A 12,512-nucleotide genomic window follows, 5' to 3' on the forward strand; every position below is an offset into this window, starting at 1 on the left:
ATCGAAGACAGAGGGTGGTGGTGGATGGAAAATTTTCGGATTGGAGGCAGGTTGCTAGCGGAGTGCCGCAGGGATCAGTGCTTGGTCCTCTGCTCTTTGTGAGTTTTATTAATGACTTAGAGGAGGGGGCTGAAGGGTGGATCAGTAAATTTGCTGATGACACCAAGATTGGTGGAATAGTGGATGAGGTGGAGGGCTGTTGTAGGCTGCAAAGAGACATAGATAGGATGCAAAGCTGGGCTGAAAAATGGCAAATGGAGTTTAACCCTGATAAATGTGAGGTGATTCATTTTGGTAGGACTAATTTAAATGTGGATTACAGGGTCAAAGGTAGGGTTCTGAAGACTGTGGAGGAACAGAGAGATCTTGGGGTTCATATCCACAGATCTCTAAAGGTTGCCACTCAAGTGGATAGAGCTGTGAAGAAGGCCTATAGTGTGTTAGCTTTTATTAACAGGGGGTTGGAGTTTAAGAGCCGTGGGGTTATGCTGCAACTGTACAGGACCTTGGTGAGACCACATTTGGAATATTGTGTGCAGTTCTGGTCACCTCACTATAAGAAGGATGTGGAAGCGCTGGAAAGAGTGCAGAGGAGATTTACCAGGATGCTGCCTGGTTTGGAGGGTAGGTCTTATGAGGAAAGGTTGAGGGAGCTAGGGCTGTTCTCTCTGGAGCGGAGGAGGCTGAGGGGAGACTTAATAGAGGTTTATAAAATGATGAAGGGGATAGATAGAGTGAACGTTCAAAGACTATTTCCTCGGGTGGATGGAGCTATTACAAGGGGGCATAACTATAGGGTTCGTGGTGGGAGATACAGGAAGGATATCAGAGGTAGGTTCTTTACGCAGAGAGTGGTTGGGGTGTGGAATGGACTGCCTGCAGTGATAGTGGAGTCAGACACTTTAGGAACATTTAAGCGGTTATTGGATAGGCACATGGAGCACACCAGGATGATAGGGAGTGGGATAGCTTGATCTTGGTTTCAGATAAAGCTCGGCACAACATCGTGGGCCGAAGGGCCTGTTCTGTGCTGTACTGTTCTATGTTCTATGTCTAAGACGTGCCGGATCATCGACACAGATGCCATCATCTCACGTGAGAACACCATCTACCAGGTACACGGTACCTACTCTCGCAACTCGGCCAACATTGTCTGTGTAGTTCCTCCAGTAATAACTTGCTGTCAGACATAGGGACGAGCTCCCTCACTCGCGGAGGTATCTGTGTCCCCCGTCTGTGCTGGAAGGTATATTCATAATGACCAACAATAAAGCCCAACACTGTATCCTACCAGATACTATTGGCTACTATCTGCTTTGTATTAAGCCCCGCAGAGGTTTATGATCATTATAGTGAAATGCTGTCCTCAAACACGTTGGTGGAATTTCTGTATCACAAAGATCACAGCCAACCCTTCTTGAATAGACGAGCTTCAACAACTTGTACACGAGGTTTGCTCTGCCGCTGTCCGTGGCAAAGGGAAAATGCACCATTGATCCTTGTAGACAGATGTAATATCTTGGAAAGAGCGGTGGCCACCAAGTGGAGTAACTAAAGAACTATTTATTAACAGGAATAACTATTTACAGAGAGTGAGGTAGATGCTACCTGGGCCATTGATAGGATGAACGCACATAATCTTTTTCCCGGGGAAGGGGAATTGAAAACTAGAGGGCATAGGTTTAAGGTGAGAGGGGAAAGATTTAAAAGGGACCTGAGGGGCAACTACTTCATGCAGAGGGTGGTGTGTGTATGGAATGAGCTGCCAGAGAAAGTGGTTGAGAAAGCAGGTACAATGGTGACATTTTAAAAGAATTTGGATAAGTACATGGGTGGGGAAGGGATATGAGCCAAACGTGGGCAATTGGGACTAGCTGGGAGGGCATCATGGTCAGCATGGAGGGGTTGGGCCAAAGGGCCTGTTTCTGTGCTCTGTAATCTATGACTGATTACTTTGACTCTCGCGTCCATGTTGTCTGGGAGAGCACATGCTCCGCCCTGGATTAACACATTTCAGCCTGATTGGCTGAACGGGTCACATGAGCCTCCAAAACCTCTCCCTGAGAAGGGGCTCACAACCATGGGAGGTTTATAGGATGTCAGGATTGGGGAGGGGGGGTTAATGGGATGTCAGGGTGACTGGGGAGGGGTTGGTTATGGGATGTCAGGGTGACTGGGGAGGGGTTGGTTATGGGATGTCAGGATGACTGGGGAACGGTTGGTTATGGGATGTCAGGATGATTGGGGAGGGGTTGGTTATGGGATGTCAGGGTGATCAGAGACATGGGGGTGATTGCATGTGCTATCTAACTCCCTGATTATCTTTCAGGGTCAGTTGTGGATCAACGGTTTTAATGTGGGGCGTTACTGGACAGAGCGAGGACCCCAAGAGACGCTGTATGTGCCCAAGAACATACTGAACGAAAATTCCCCAAACAATGTGACAGTGCTGGAGTTGGAGAGGGACCCAGTTAAAGCTTCTGTCATATTTCTGGATCATGCAATCCTGACCCCAAAGGGTTAAGAGAGAGAAGCTGCGAGTTGTTATTTATATCTTTCTGCTGCAGGTTTACAATCTGTCCAGATACAGCGATGGTTAATCTCTCTTTTATGCTGCCAATATTTAGAGGTGCTGCATACACACATTTACACAGAGAAACAATGGATAGATGATCAATAATGATGGAACGGGTGTTTGAAACAGCACACAGCTTCATCAGTGAGTGTCGACAGCAATGACTGGGGCAGTTGATATTCAGAAGGGGGACAGAATGAATGTGCCGATTCTGCTGTGTAATCTGGTTTATTTTCAGAGCTGGGACTGAAGCCTCAAACCAAATTCTTGTCCATTTTTGAAGCAGCTTACTGATGCAGCATTATCGGTGTTAAATTACACAGGGGGCTGCCGGCACATGTCCTGACACCAACTCTCAAAGGGATGCAATAACATTCCCCACCACACTATTTCAGGCTGTCTGTAGGTGTCGAGAGAATTTGGGTCATGATAACAGCCTGAATTGCATTCCCTGTTCAGGAGTCTCGGGGCAAAGAGCAGCAGAATCCAGGTTTCTCCTACTCCAGAAACTGACAGTCCCTCACCAATCACCTCTGCAAATGTCACCACAACTGAGAGGGGTGTGGATCGGGAGGAACCTGGGTCTTTCCTGGTCTGTGAGATCCATCCACAAACCAAGCAATTGGCTCCTGCATGAGGTTGGCCAAGGGGGAAGCTTCTGCGTGGAGCCTGATAGTCAGGGGGTCCTGGTTTATCATGACGCTTCAGTGGAGCTAGTGCAAATGCCAGGACTGACCTTTCCCTCCCGTTACATTCCTATTATCAGTCGTGTGTTAATTGCAGACCAATCATAAATGACATCATGTGTTCTCCCTTTTATTGTACAAACTAGTAAATAGCCAGCATAATGGACACAACTTTATTAGAATAAACTGATATCACCATCCTCACTGTCCCAAAGCATCACTGAAATCAATGAAATGTAGTCACTGCGGCACAGGATCCCACAGCAGCAATACAAGCAGGTCATGTGGTTCAGTGAGTGCAATAAATAATAACCAGAACATGAGCAAAATGTCCTCATTCTTCACATCGTTGCTATGGGACACAGCTCAGGCACATGCTGAATGTGGTCCAAGAAAAGGAACAGAACTAAATTTAAATTAAACTAAGAAATAAGAGTGAGCAAATTTTGACATAATTCAGCATTGGAACAGAAAAGGAAAAGATCAAGCTAGGAAAAAGAACTAAAAGAGCTCGGTAAAGCAGCAGAGAGAAATGGCTGGAGTTTAGAAACATCAATCTGAATGAATTAAAGGCGTGAGGACAGTTTGTGAATGAACAGATTGCAGCCAAAGTGAAAGTTAAAATGAGGCAGGTAATGAAAGTAGCAACAAGGAATTTAACCCGGCAGAGGAACTGTCCGAGATTGATCACAGAGAAGCTTCTAGAAACTTTGTGGGAGAGATAGAGCAAGATGTGAGGCTAAAGGGGTAACTCTGAGTGAGTGAGATCAAAATTCAACATCCAAAGTTAGATTGGATAGGTGGATAACAGTCAATGTGATTGGAATATTTGCTTGTGGGGACGGTAAATAGTTAAGACCTGTGTTATATTGTGTATTCTGGGGAATAAAGGATTGGAGCAGTGTGTGAAGAGGCTTTAACGGCACAATAGACCATCTTAGTTCAAGGAGAGTGAGACGACAGATGGTTGCGAGTTGGTGACATTCACACAACCTTTATTAAATGTAGAATTATTACAAACTCCCTGTAAAAAATAACCATCAGTGGGCAAACAGACACAATCAAAGTCATGAGTTAGGAAGAGCTGAGAGAGAGAGGTGTGGAGAATGAGAAAGAACCTTGCTCACTGCCAAAGCACGGCTTACTGATATTTCCACTGAGGGTGCAGTGAAGGCGAGGGTCTGACTAAGTGACACTGACAGGTCAGACTCTCCACCCTGCGAATGGACTGCTCAGGATGACGTGGCAGAGGTCTGCGTCACCTATTTCCTCACAAAACACTGACTGTGCATCATAGTGATCTGGTGAAGACAGGATGCAACTTTCCTTTTCCGTTTGGGACTCTCCCACAGAGCTGCTGTCGGGATATCAGTACAAACAGCTCAGGAAATTACTGTGTCCAAGGACAGGACAGTGAGAGAGCGAGTCCTGCAGCAGATAGTTCCTCTCCCTGTCAGAGGGTGGCTCCTGCTGCCTCCAGCACTTTAGACATCTATAGGTCACATGTCGAGGATCCAGGATATATGGGCAAGTGTCTCTGAGTTTCCAGAGCTTCTCTCACAGTCTCTGCTGCTTTCTGTGTTCCTGGAGACAGCGTGTGGTGCAGAAGGTGTAATCCAGATACTCAAAGGGAACTCTGCCCAGCAGAGACTCTCCACACAACCAGCAGCGACTGCAGACATCAACAAGCAATAAAAGAGTCACCACCAGAGAGGGAACAGCCCAGCACACCAGAGGCAGCACTGTACAATGCACAACTATCAACCCCCCGCCCCCCCAAATAACACACACTCACCCAGCGCCTGCTCACTACAAATGGTGGAGTTTATATATAGAACAACAGATACCCGGGAGTGAGTTACAGACCGGAATCTAATCGAGGGGTTCGGGGTGGTTTATATGTAGAATAACAGATACCCAGGAATGAGTTACAGACTGAAATCTAATCGAGGGGTTCGGGGTGGTTTATATGTAGAATAACAGATACCCAGGAATGAGTTACAGACTGAAATCTAATCGAGGGGTTCGGGGTGGTTTATATATAGAATAACAGATACTCGGGAGTGAGTTACTGACTGGAATCTAATCGCGGTGTTTGGGATGGTTTATATATAGAATAACAGATACCCAGGAATGAGTTACAGACTGGAATCTAATCGAGGGGTTCGGGGTGGTTTATATATAGAATAACAGATACTCGGGAGTGAGTTACTGACTGGAATCTAATCGCGGTGTTTGGGATGGTTTATATATAGAATAACAGATACTCGGGAGCGAGTTACAGACTGGAATCTAATCGAGGGGTTCGGGGTGGTTTATATATAGAATAACAGATACCCAGGAATGAGTTACAGACTGAAATCTAATCGAGGGGTTCGGGGTGGTTTATATGTAGAATAACAGATACCCAGGAGTGAGTTACAGAATGGAATCTAATCGAGGGGTTCGAGATGGTTTATATATAGAATAACAGATACCCAGGAATGAGTTACAGACTGAAATCTAATCGAGGGGTTCGGGGTGGTTTATATATAGAATAACAGGCACATAAGAACATAAGAAATAGGAGTAGGAGTCGGCCATCCAGCCCCTCAAGCCTGCTCCGCCATTCAACAAGATCATGGCTGATCTGATAGTGGGTTCAGTTCCACTTACCCGCCCGCTCCCCATAACCCTTAATTCCCTTAATGGTTAAAAATCTATCTGTGACTTAAACACATTTAACGAGGTAGCCTCTACTGCTTCATTGGGCAGAGAATTCCAAAGATTCACTACCTTCTGGGAGAAGAAGTTCCTCCTTAACTCTGTTCTAAATTGACTCCCCCGTATTTTGAGGCTATGCCCCCTCGTTCTTGTTTCCTTTGTAAGTGGAAATAACTTTGCCCCTTCTATCCTGTCTAGCCCCTTCATTATCTTATGTCTCTATAAGATCTCCCCTCAACCTTCTAAACTCCAATGAGTACAGGCCCAGTCTACTCAATCTCTCCTCATAAGCTAACCCCCTCATCTCCGGAATCAACCTGGTGAACCTTCTCTGTACCCCTTCCAAAGCTAATATATCCTTTCTTAAATAAGGGGACCAATACTGTACACAGTACTCTCGGTGCGGCCTTACCAGTACCCAGGAGTGAGTTATAGACTGGAATCTAATTGAGGGGTTCGGGGTGGTTTATATGCAGAATAACAGATACCCGGGAGTGAGTTACAGGCTGGAATCTAATCGAGGGGTTCGGGGTGGTTTATATGCAGAATAAAAGGTACCTGGTAGTGAGTGTAGGATACATTGGTCACAATATCATTGGGTTTAAAATGTAGAAAAGGAGCAGGATTAATCAAATCTGAAATCTGCGACTCGGTGAGGGCTAATTTATGGGAGATGGAAAGGGTGTGGCCCGGGTAAATGAACATCAATGATTATTGGGTCAAACAGTGAGTAACGGGAGCCCCTCAAGAGAGGGAACAATCTTGCATTTTTATATCACAATTAAGGGAGGCGATGGCTGAGTGGTATTATCCCTAGACTATTAATCCAGAAACCCAGCTATTCTGCGGACCCGGATCCAAATCCTGCCACGGCAGATGGTAGAATTTGAATTCAATAAAAGTATCTGGAATTAATAATCTACTGATGACCATGAAACCATTGTCGATTGTTGTGAAAACCCATCTGGTTCATTAATATCCTTTAGGGAAGGAAATCTGTGGGCTCTGGCCTACAGATAAGGCAAAGGAGAATCCAAACAGCTTCTACAAATACATAAAGGTATAAAAGAGTAACAAGGGAGAGAGTAGGGCCTCTTAAGGATCAACAAGGTCATCTATGTGCAGATCCACAAGAGATGGGTGAGATCCTAAATGAATATTTCTCATCAGTATTTACTGTTGAGAAAAGCATGGATGTTAGGGAACTTGGGAAAGTAAATAGTGATGTCTTGAGGAGTGTACATATTACAGAGAAGGAGGTGCTGGAAATCTTAAAGCGCATTAAGGTAGATAAATCCTCAGGACCTGACGAAGTGTATCCCAGGACATTGTGGGAGGCTAGGGAGGAAATTGTGGGTCCCCTAGCTGTGATATTTAAATCATCGATAGTCATGGGTGAGGTGCCTGAAGATTGGAGAGTGGCAAATGTTGTGCCTTTGTTTAAAAAGGGCTGCAGGGAAAAGCCTGGGAACTACAGGCCAGTGAGCCTCACATCTGTGGTGGGTAAGTTGTTGGAAGGTATTTTGAGAGACAGGATCTACAGGCATTTAGAGACGCAAGGACTGATTCGGGACAGTCAGCATGGCTTTGTGAGTGGAAAATCATGTATCACAAATTTGATTGAGTTTTTTGAAGGGGTCACCAAGAAGGTAGATGAGGGCAGTGCAGTTGATGTTGTCCACATGGACTTTAGCAAGGCCTTTGACAAGGTACCGCATGGTAGGTTGTTGCGTAAGGTTAAATCTCACGGGATCCAGGGTGAGGTATCTATATGGATACAAAATTGGCTTCTGTGGTTGTAGAGGGTTGTTTTTCGAACTGGAGGCCTGTGACCAGCAGTGTGCCTCAGGGATCAGTGCTGGGTCCACTGTTATTTGTCATTTATATTCATGAATTGGGTGAGAATATAGGAGGCATGGTTAGTAAGTTTGCAGATGACACCAAGATTGGTGGCATAGTAGACAGTGAAGAAAGTTATCCCCAATTGTAACGAGATCTTGATCAATTGGGCCAGTAGGCTGACGAATGGCAGATAGAGTTTAATTTAGACAAATGTGAGGTGATGCATTTTGGTAGATTGAACCAGGGCAGGACTTACTCAGTTAATGGTAGGGTGTTGGGGAGCGTTACAGAACAAAGAGATCTAGGGGTACATGTTCATAGCTCCTTGAAAGTGGAGTCACAGATGGACAGAGTGGTGAAGAAGGCATTCGGCATGCTTGGTTTCATCGGTCAGAACATAGATTACAGGAGTTGGGACGTCTTGTTGAAGTTGTACAATACATTGGTAAGGCCACACTTGGAATACTGTGTGCAATTCTGGTCACCCTATTATAGAAAGGATAATATTAAACTAGAAAGAGTGCAGAAAGATTTACTAGGATGCTACCAGGACTTGATGGATTGAGTTAGAAGAGACTGGATAGACTGGGACATTTTTCTCTGGAGCGTCGGAGGCTGAGGAATGATCTTATAGAGGTCTATAAAATAATGAGGGGCACAGACAAGGTAGATAGTCAATATCTTTTCCCAAAGGTAAGGGAGTCTAAAACTAGAGGGCATAGGTTTAAGGTGAGAGAGGAGAGATACAAAAGTGTCCAGAGGGGCAATTTTTTCACACAGAGGGTGGTGAGTGTCTGGAACAAGCTGCCAGAGGTAGTAGTAGAGGCGGGTACAATTTTATCTTTTAAAAAGCATTTAGATAGTTACATGGGTACGATGGGTATAGAGGGATATGGGCCAAATGCAGGCAATTGGGATGAGCTTAGGGGTTTTAAAAAAAAAGGGTGGCATGGACAAGTTGGGCCGAAGGGCCTGTTTCCATGCTGTAAACCTCTCTGACTCTGACATGTGATTCCAGAGCCACAGCTCTGGACTGCCCTCTGAAATGCTGGAGCCAGTCAGTGAGCTGTATCAATCGCTCAATGCAGCAGCTCACCACCTTCCCAAGGGCAACTAGGAATGGACAATCAATGCTTGCCAGCCTACAATGCCCATGTCCCACAAAAGAATTCCCAATCTCAGGGTAACCAAAGCCTTTTTACATCCAAGAAGATACTTTTTGGTGTGTTAGAGAAAACTTGGCAACTGATTAACAAAGAACAGAGAAAGGTACAGCACAGGAACAGGTCCTTCGGCCCTCCAAGCCTGTGCCGATCATGATGCCCTACTAAAAAAAACCTTCTGTCCTTACTCAGTCCGTATCCCTCTATTCCCTCCCTATTCATGCACCCATCCAGATGCCTCTTAAATGTTGCTAATGTGTCTGCTTCCACCACCTCCTCTGGCAGCGCGTTCCAGGCACCTACCACTTCCTGTGTGAAATACATCCCCCGCACATCTCCCTTAAACTTTCCCCCTCTCACCTTGAACCTGTTCCGCCGTGTAATTGACACTTCCACCCTGGGGAAAAGCCTCTGACTATCCATCTTGTCAATGCCTTTCATAATTTTGGAGACCTCTATCAGGTCTCCCCTCAGGCTCTGTCTTCTCAGTTAACGCACAGCAAGATCCCACAAACAGCAATGAAATAACTAATCAGATAATCTGGTTAATAATTTTGTTGAGGAATAAGATTGGTCACAGGAAATGGAGGAGAACGCTCTTAATCTTCATGGAAATAGAGGCTGTGGGAGCGTTTACATTAACCCAAGAGGGCAGGCTGAGCGTGGGATGAAAAACTCATCCAAACTTCACCCTCTGACAGTGCGGCACTCCCTCAGTACTGACCCTCTGACAGTGCGGCACTCCCTCAGTACTGACCCCCTGACAGTGCGGCACTCCCTCAGAACTGATCCCCTGACAGTGCGGCACTCCCTCAGTACTGACCCTCTGACAGTGCGGCACTCCCTCAGTACTGACCCTCTGACAGTGCAGAACTCCCTCAGTACTGACCCTCTGACAGTGCGGCACTCCCTCAGTACTGACCCTCTGACAGTGCAGCACTCCCTCAGTACTGACCCTCTGACAGTGCGGCACTCCCTCAGTAGTGATCCTCTGACAGTGCGGCACTCCCTCAGTACTGACCCTCTGACAGTGCGGCACTCCCTCAGCACTGACCCTCTGACAGTGCGGCACTCCCTCAGTACTGACCCTCTGACAGTGCGGCACTCCCTCAGTACTGACCCTCTGACAGTGCGGCACTCCCTCAGCACTGACCCTCTGACAGTGCGGCACTCCCTCAGTACTGACCCTCTGACAGTGCGGCACTCCCTCAGCACTGACCCTCTGACAGTGCGGCACTCCCTCAGCACTGACCCTCTGACAGTGCGGCACTCCCTCAGTACTGACCCTCTGACAGTGCGGCACTCCCTCAGTACTGACCCTCTGACAGTGCGGCACTCCCTCAGTACTGACCCTCTGACAGTGCGGCACTCCCTCAGTACTGACCCTCTGACAGTGCGGCACTCCCTCAGCACTGACCCTCTGACAGTGCGGCACTCCCTCAGCACTGACCCTCTGACAGTGCGGCACTCCCTCAGCACTGACCCTCTGACAGTGCGGCACTCCCTCAGTACTGACCCTCTGACAGTGCGGCACTCCCTCAGCACTGACCCTCTGACAGTGCGGCACTCCCTCAGCACTGACCCTCTGACAGTACAGCACTCGTTGCTTCATGTTCAGTCCAATAAGGTTTCTGTTACCTGATGTTATTTGTTCCGTTATTGGCCAATTGTTGAGCCAAGCGTTTCTCGGCAGCCAGAGCACGCTGAAAAAAAGGACAGAATGAGATTTCAAATTACTCTGCTCCCCGAACCTGTACCCCTCTGGCCCAGCCCGCACAGTGATCTGGCACTCTCTGGGGTACAGGACCTGATCAAAGACACTGACTATTGCTGCTTAATGATATTCAGGAATAAAGCTGTTTTCTCAGACCAGAGGGCCAGCTAGAATTCTGGACAAAGCGAATACAGCTTCATGGAGCTGGTGTTCCCCAACCAGCTCAACGCTATCCCACCCCCGACCCAATCACAGCTCAACGCTATCCCACCCCCGACCCAATCACAGCTCAACGCTATCCCACCCCCGACCCAAGCACAGCTCAAAGCCATCCTGTCCTCACCCAATCACAGCTCAAAGCTCTCCCACCCCCCCACCCAATCACAGTTCAAAGCTCTCCCACCCCCCCACCCAATCACAGCTCAACGCTATCCCACCCCCGACCCAATCACAGCTCAAAGCTCTCCCACCCCCCCACCCAATCACAGCTCAACACTATCCCACCCCCCCACCCAATCACAGCTCAACGCTATCCCACCCCCGACCCAATCACAGCTCAAAGCTCTCCCACCCCCCGACCCAATCACAGCTCAAAGCCATCCTGTCCCCACCCAATCACAGCTCAAAGCTCTCCCACCCCCCCACCCAATCACAGCTCAACGCTATCCCACCCCCGACCCAATCACAGCTCAAAGCCATCCTGTCCCCACCCAATCACAGCTCAAAGCTCTCCCACCCCCCCACCCAATCACAGCTCAATGCCATCCTGTCCCCACCCAACCACAGCTCAACGCCATCCCGTCCCTCCACCCAATCACAGCTCAACGCCATCCCGTCCCCCCACACAATCACAGCTCAATGTTATCCCGCCCCCTCCCCACCCAATCACAGCTTAACGCCATCCCACCACCCCATCCAATCACAGCTTAACACCATCCCGTCCCCCCACCCAATCACAGCTTAACGCCATCCCACCACCCCATCCAATCACAGGTCAACGCCATCCCGTCCCCCCACCCAATCACAGCTTAACGCCATCCTGCCACCCCACCCAATCACAGCTCAAAACCAGCCTGCTCCCGACCCAATCATGGCTGTCCCGTGTTGTTCACTCTTTGCCCCAGCATGCCCTCTTCATCATGCTCTCCTCCATGGCCCCCTCTCTCGCTCTCCCCTCCTAATAGTCACTCCCCGCTCTCTCTCTCACACACAGTCACTTCACTCTCCATCTTCCCTGACACACAGTATTCTCTCTTCATTCTCTCTCACTCTTCACCAACTCTCAGATGATCCTTTAGAGCCATAGAATCCTACAGTGCAGAAGGAGGCCATTTGGCCCATCAAGTCTGTACCGACCACAATCCCACCCAGATCCTATTCCCATAACCCTATAGAACATAGAACATTACAGCGCAGAACAGGCCCTTCGGCCCACGATGTTGCACCGACCAGTTAAAAAAAAAAACTGTGACCCTCCAACCTAAACCAATTTCTTTTCGTCCATGAACCTATCTACGGATCTCTTAAACGCCCCCAAACTAGGCGCATTTACTACTGATGCTGGCAGGGCATTCCAATCCCTCACCACCCTCTGGGTAAAGAACCTACCCCTGACATCGGTTCTATAACTACCCCCCCTCAATTTAAAGCCATGCCCCCTCGTGCTGGATTTCTCCATCAGAGGAAAAAGGCTATCACTATCCACCCTATCTAAACCTCTAATCATCTTATATGTTTCAATAAGATCCCCTCTTAGCCGCCGCCTTTCCAGCGAAAACAATCCCAAATCCCTCAGCCTCTCCTCATAGGATCTCCCCTCCATACCAGGC

The 12,512-nt window shown here is 47.8% G+C and overlaps 2 protein-coding genes across 3 annotated transcripts in view; one reads left to right on the forward strand and one right to left on the reverse strand.

Moving 5' to 3' along the window:
- The window catches only part of LOC144504025 (beta-galactosidase-like), a 98,760-nt gene extending 95,844 nt beyond the window's left edge, over positions 1-2,916 (forward strand). The window contains exon 16 of the mRNA XM_078229178.1: positions 2,330-2,916. Coding sequence (XP_078085304.1) covers positions 2,330-2,524 — 195 coding nt within the window. The 3' untranslated portion in view covers positions 2,525-2,916. The remainder of the gene's footprint in view (positions 1-2,329) is intronic.
- Positions 2,917-3,378: 462 nt separating this feature from the next.
- The window catches only part of ankzf1 (ankyrin repeat and zinc finger peptidyl tRNA hydrolase 1), a 62,146-nt gene continuing 53,012 nt past the window's right edge, over positions 3,379-12,512 (reverse strand). For both annotated transcript variants that reach the window (XR_013499478.1, XM_078227764.1), the window contains 2 exons: positions 10,608-10,672; positions 3,379-4,933 (listed from right to left, as the gene is read on the reverse strand). Coding sequence is in view for 1 of the 2 variants with exons in the window: in XM_078227764.1 (XP_078083890.1) it covers positions 4,819-4,933; positions 10,608-10,672 (180 nt within the window). In the remaining variant the exon portion in view is untranslated. The remainder of the gene's footprint in view (positions 4,934-10,607; positions 10,673-12,512) is intronic.

This window comes from Mustelus asterias, chromosome 14 (assembly GCF_964213995.1).
Source record: "Mustelus asterias chromosome 14, sMusAst1.hap1.1, whole genome shotgun sequence".
Classification (NCBI taxonomy): domain Eukaryota; kingdom Metazoa; phylum Chordata; class Chondrichthyes; order Carcharhiniformes; family Triakidae; genus Mustelus; species Mustelus asterias.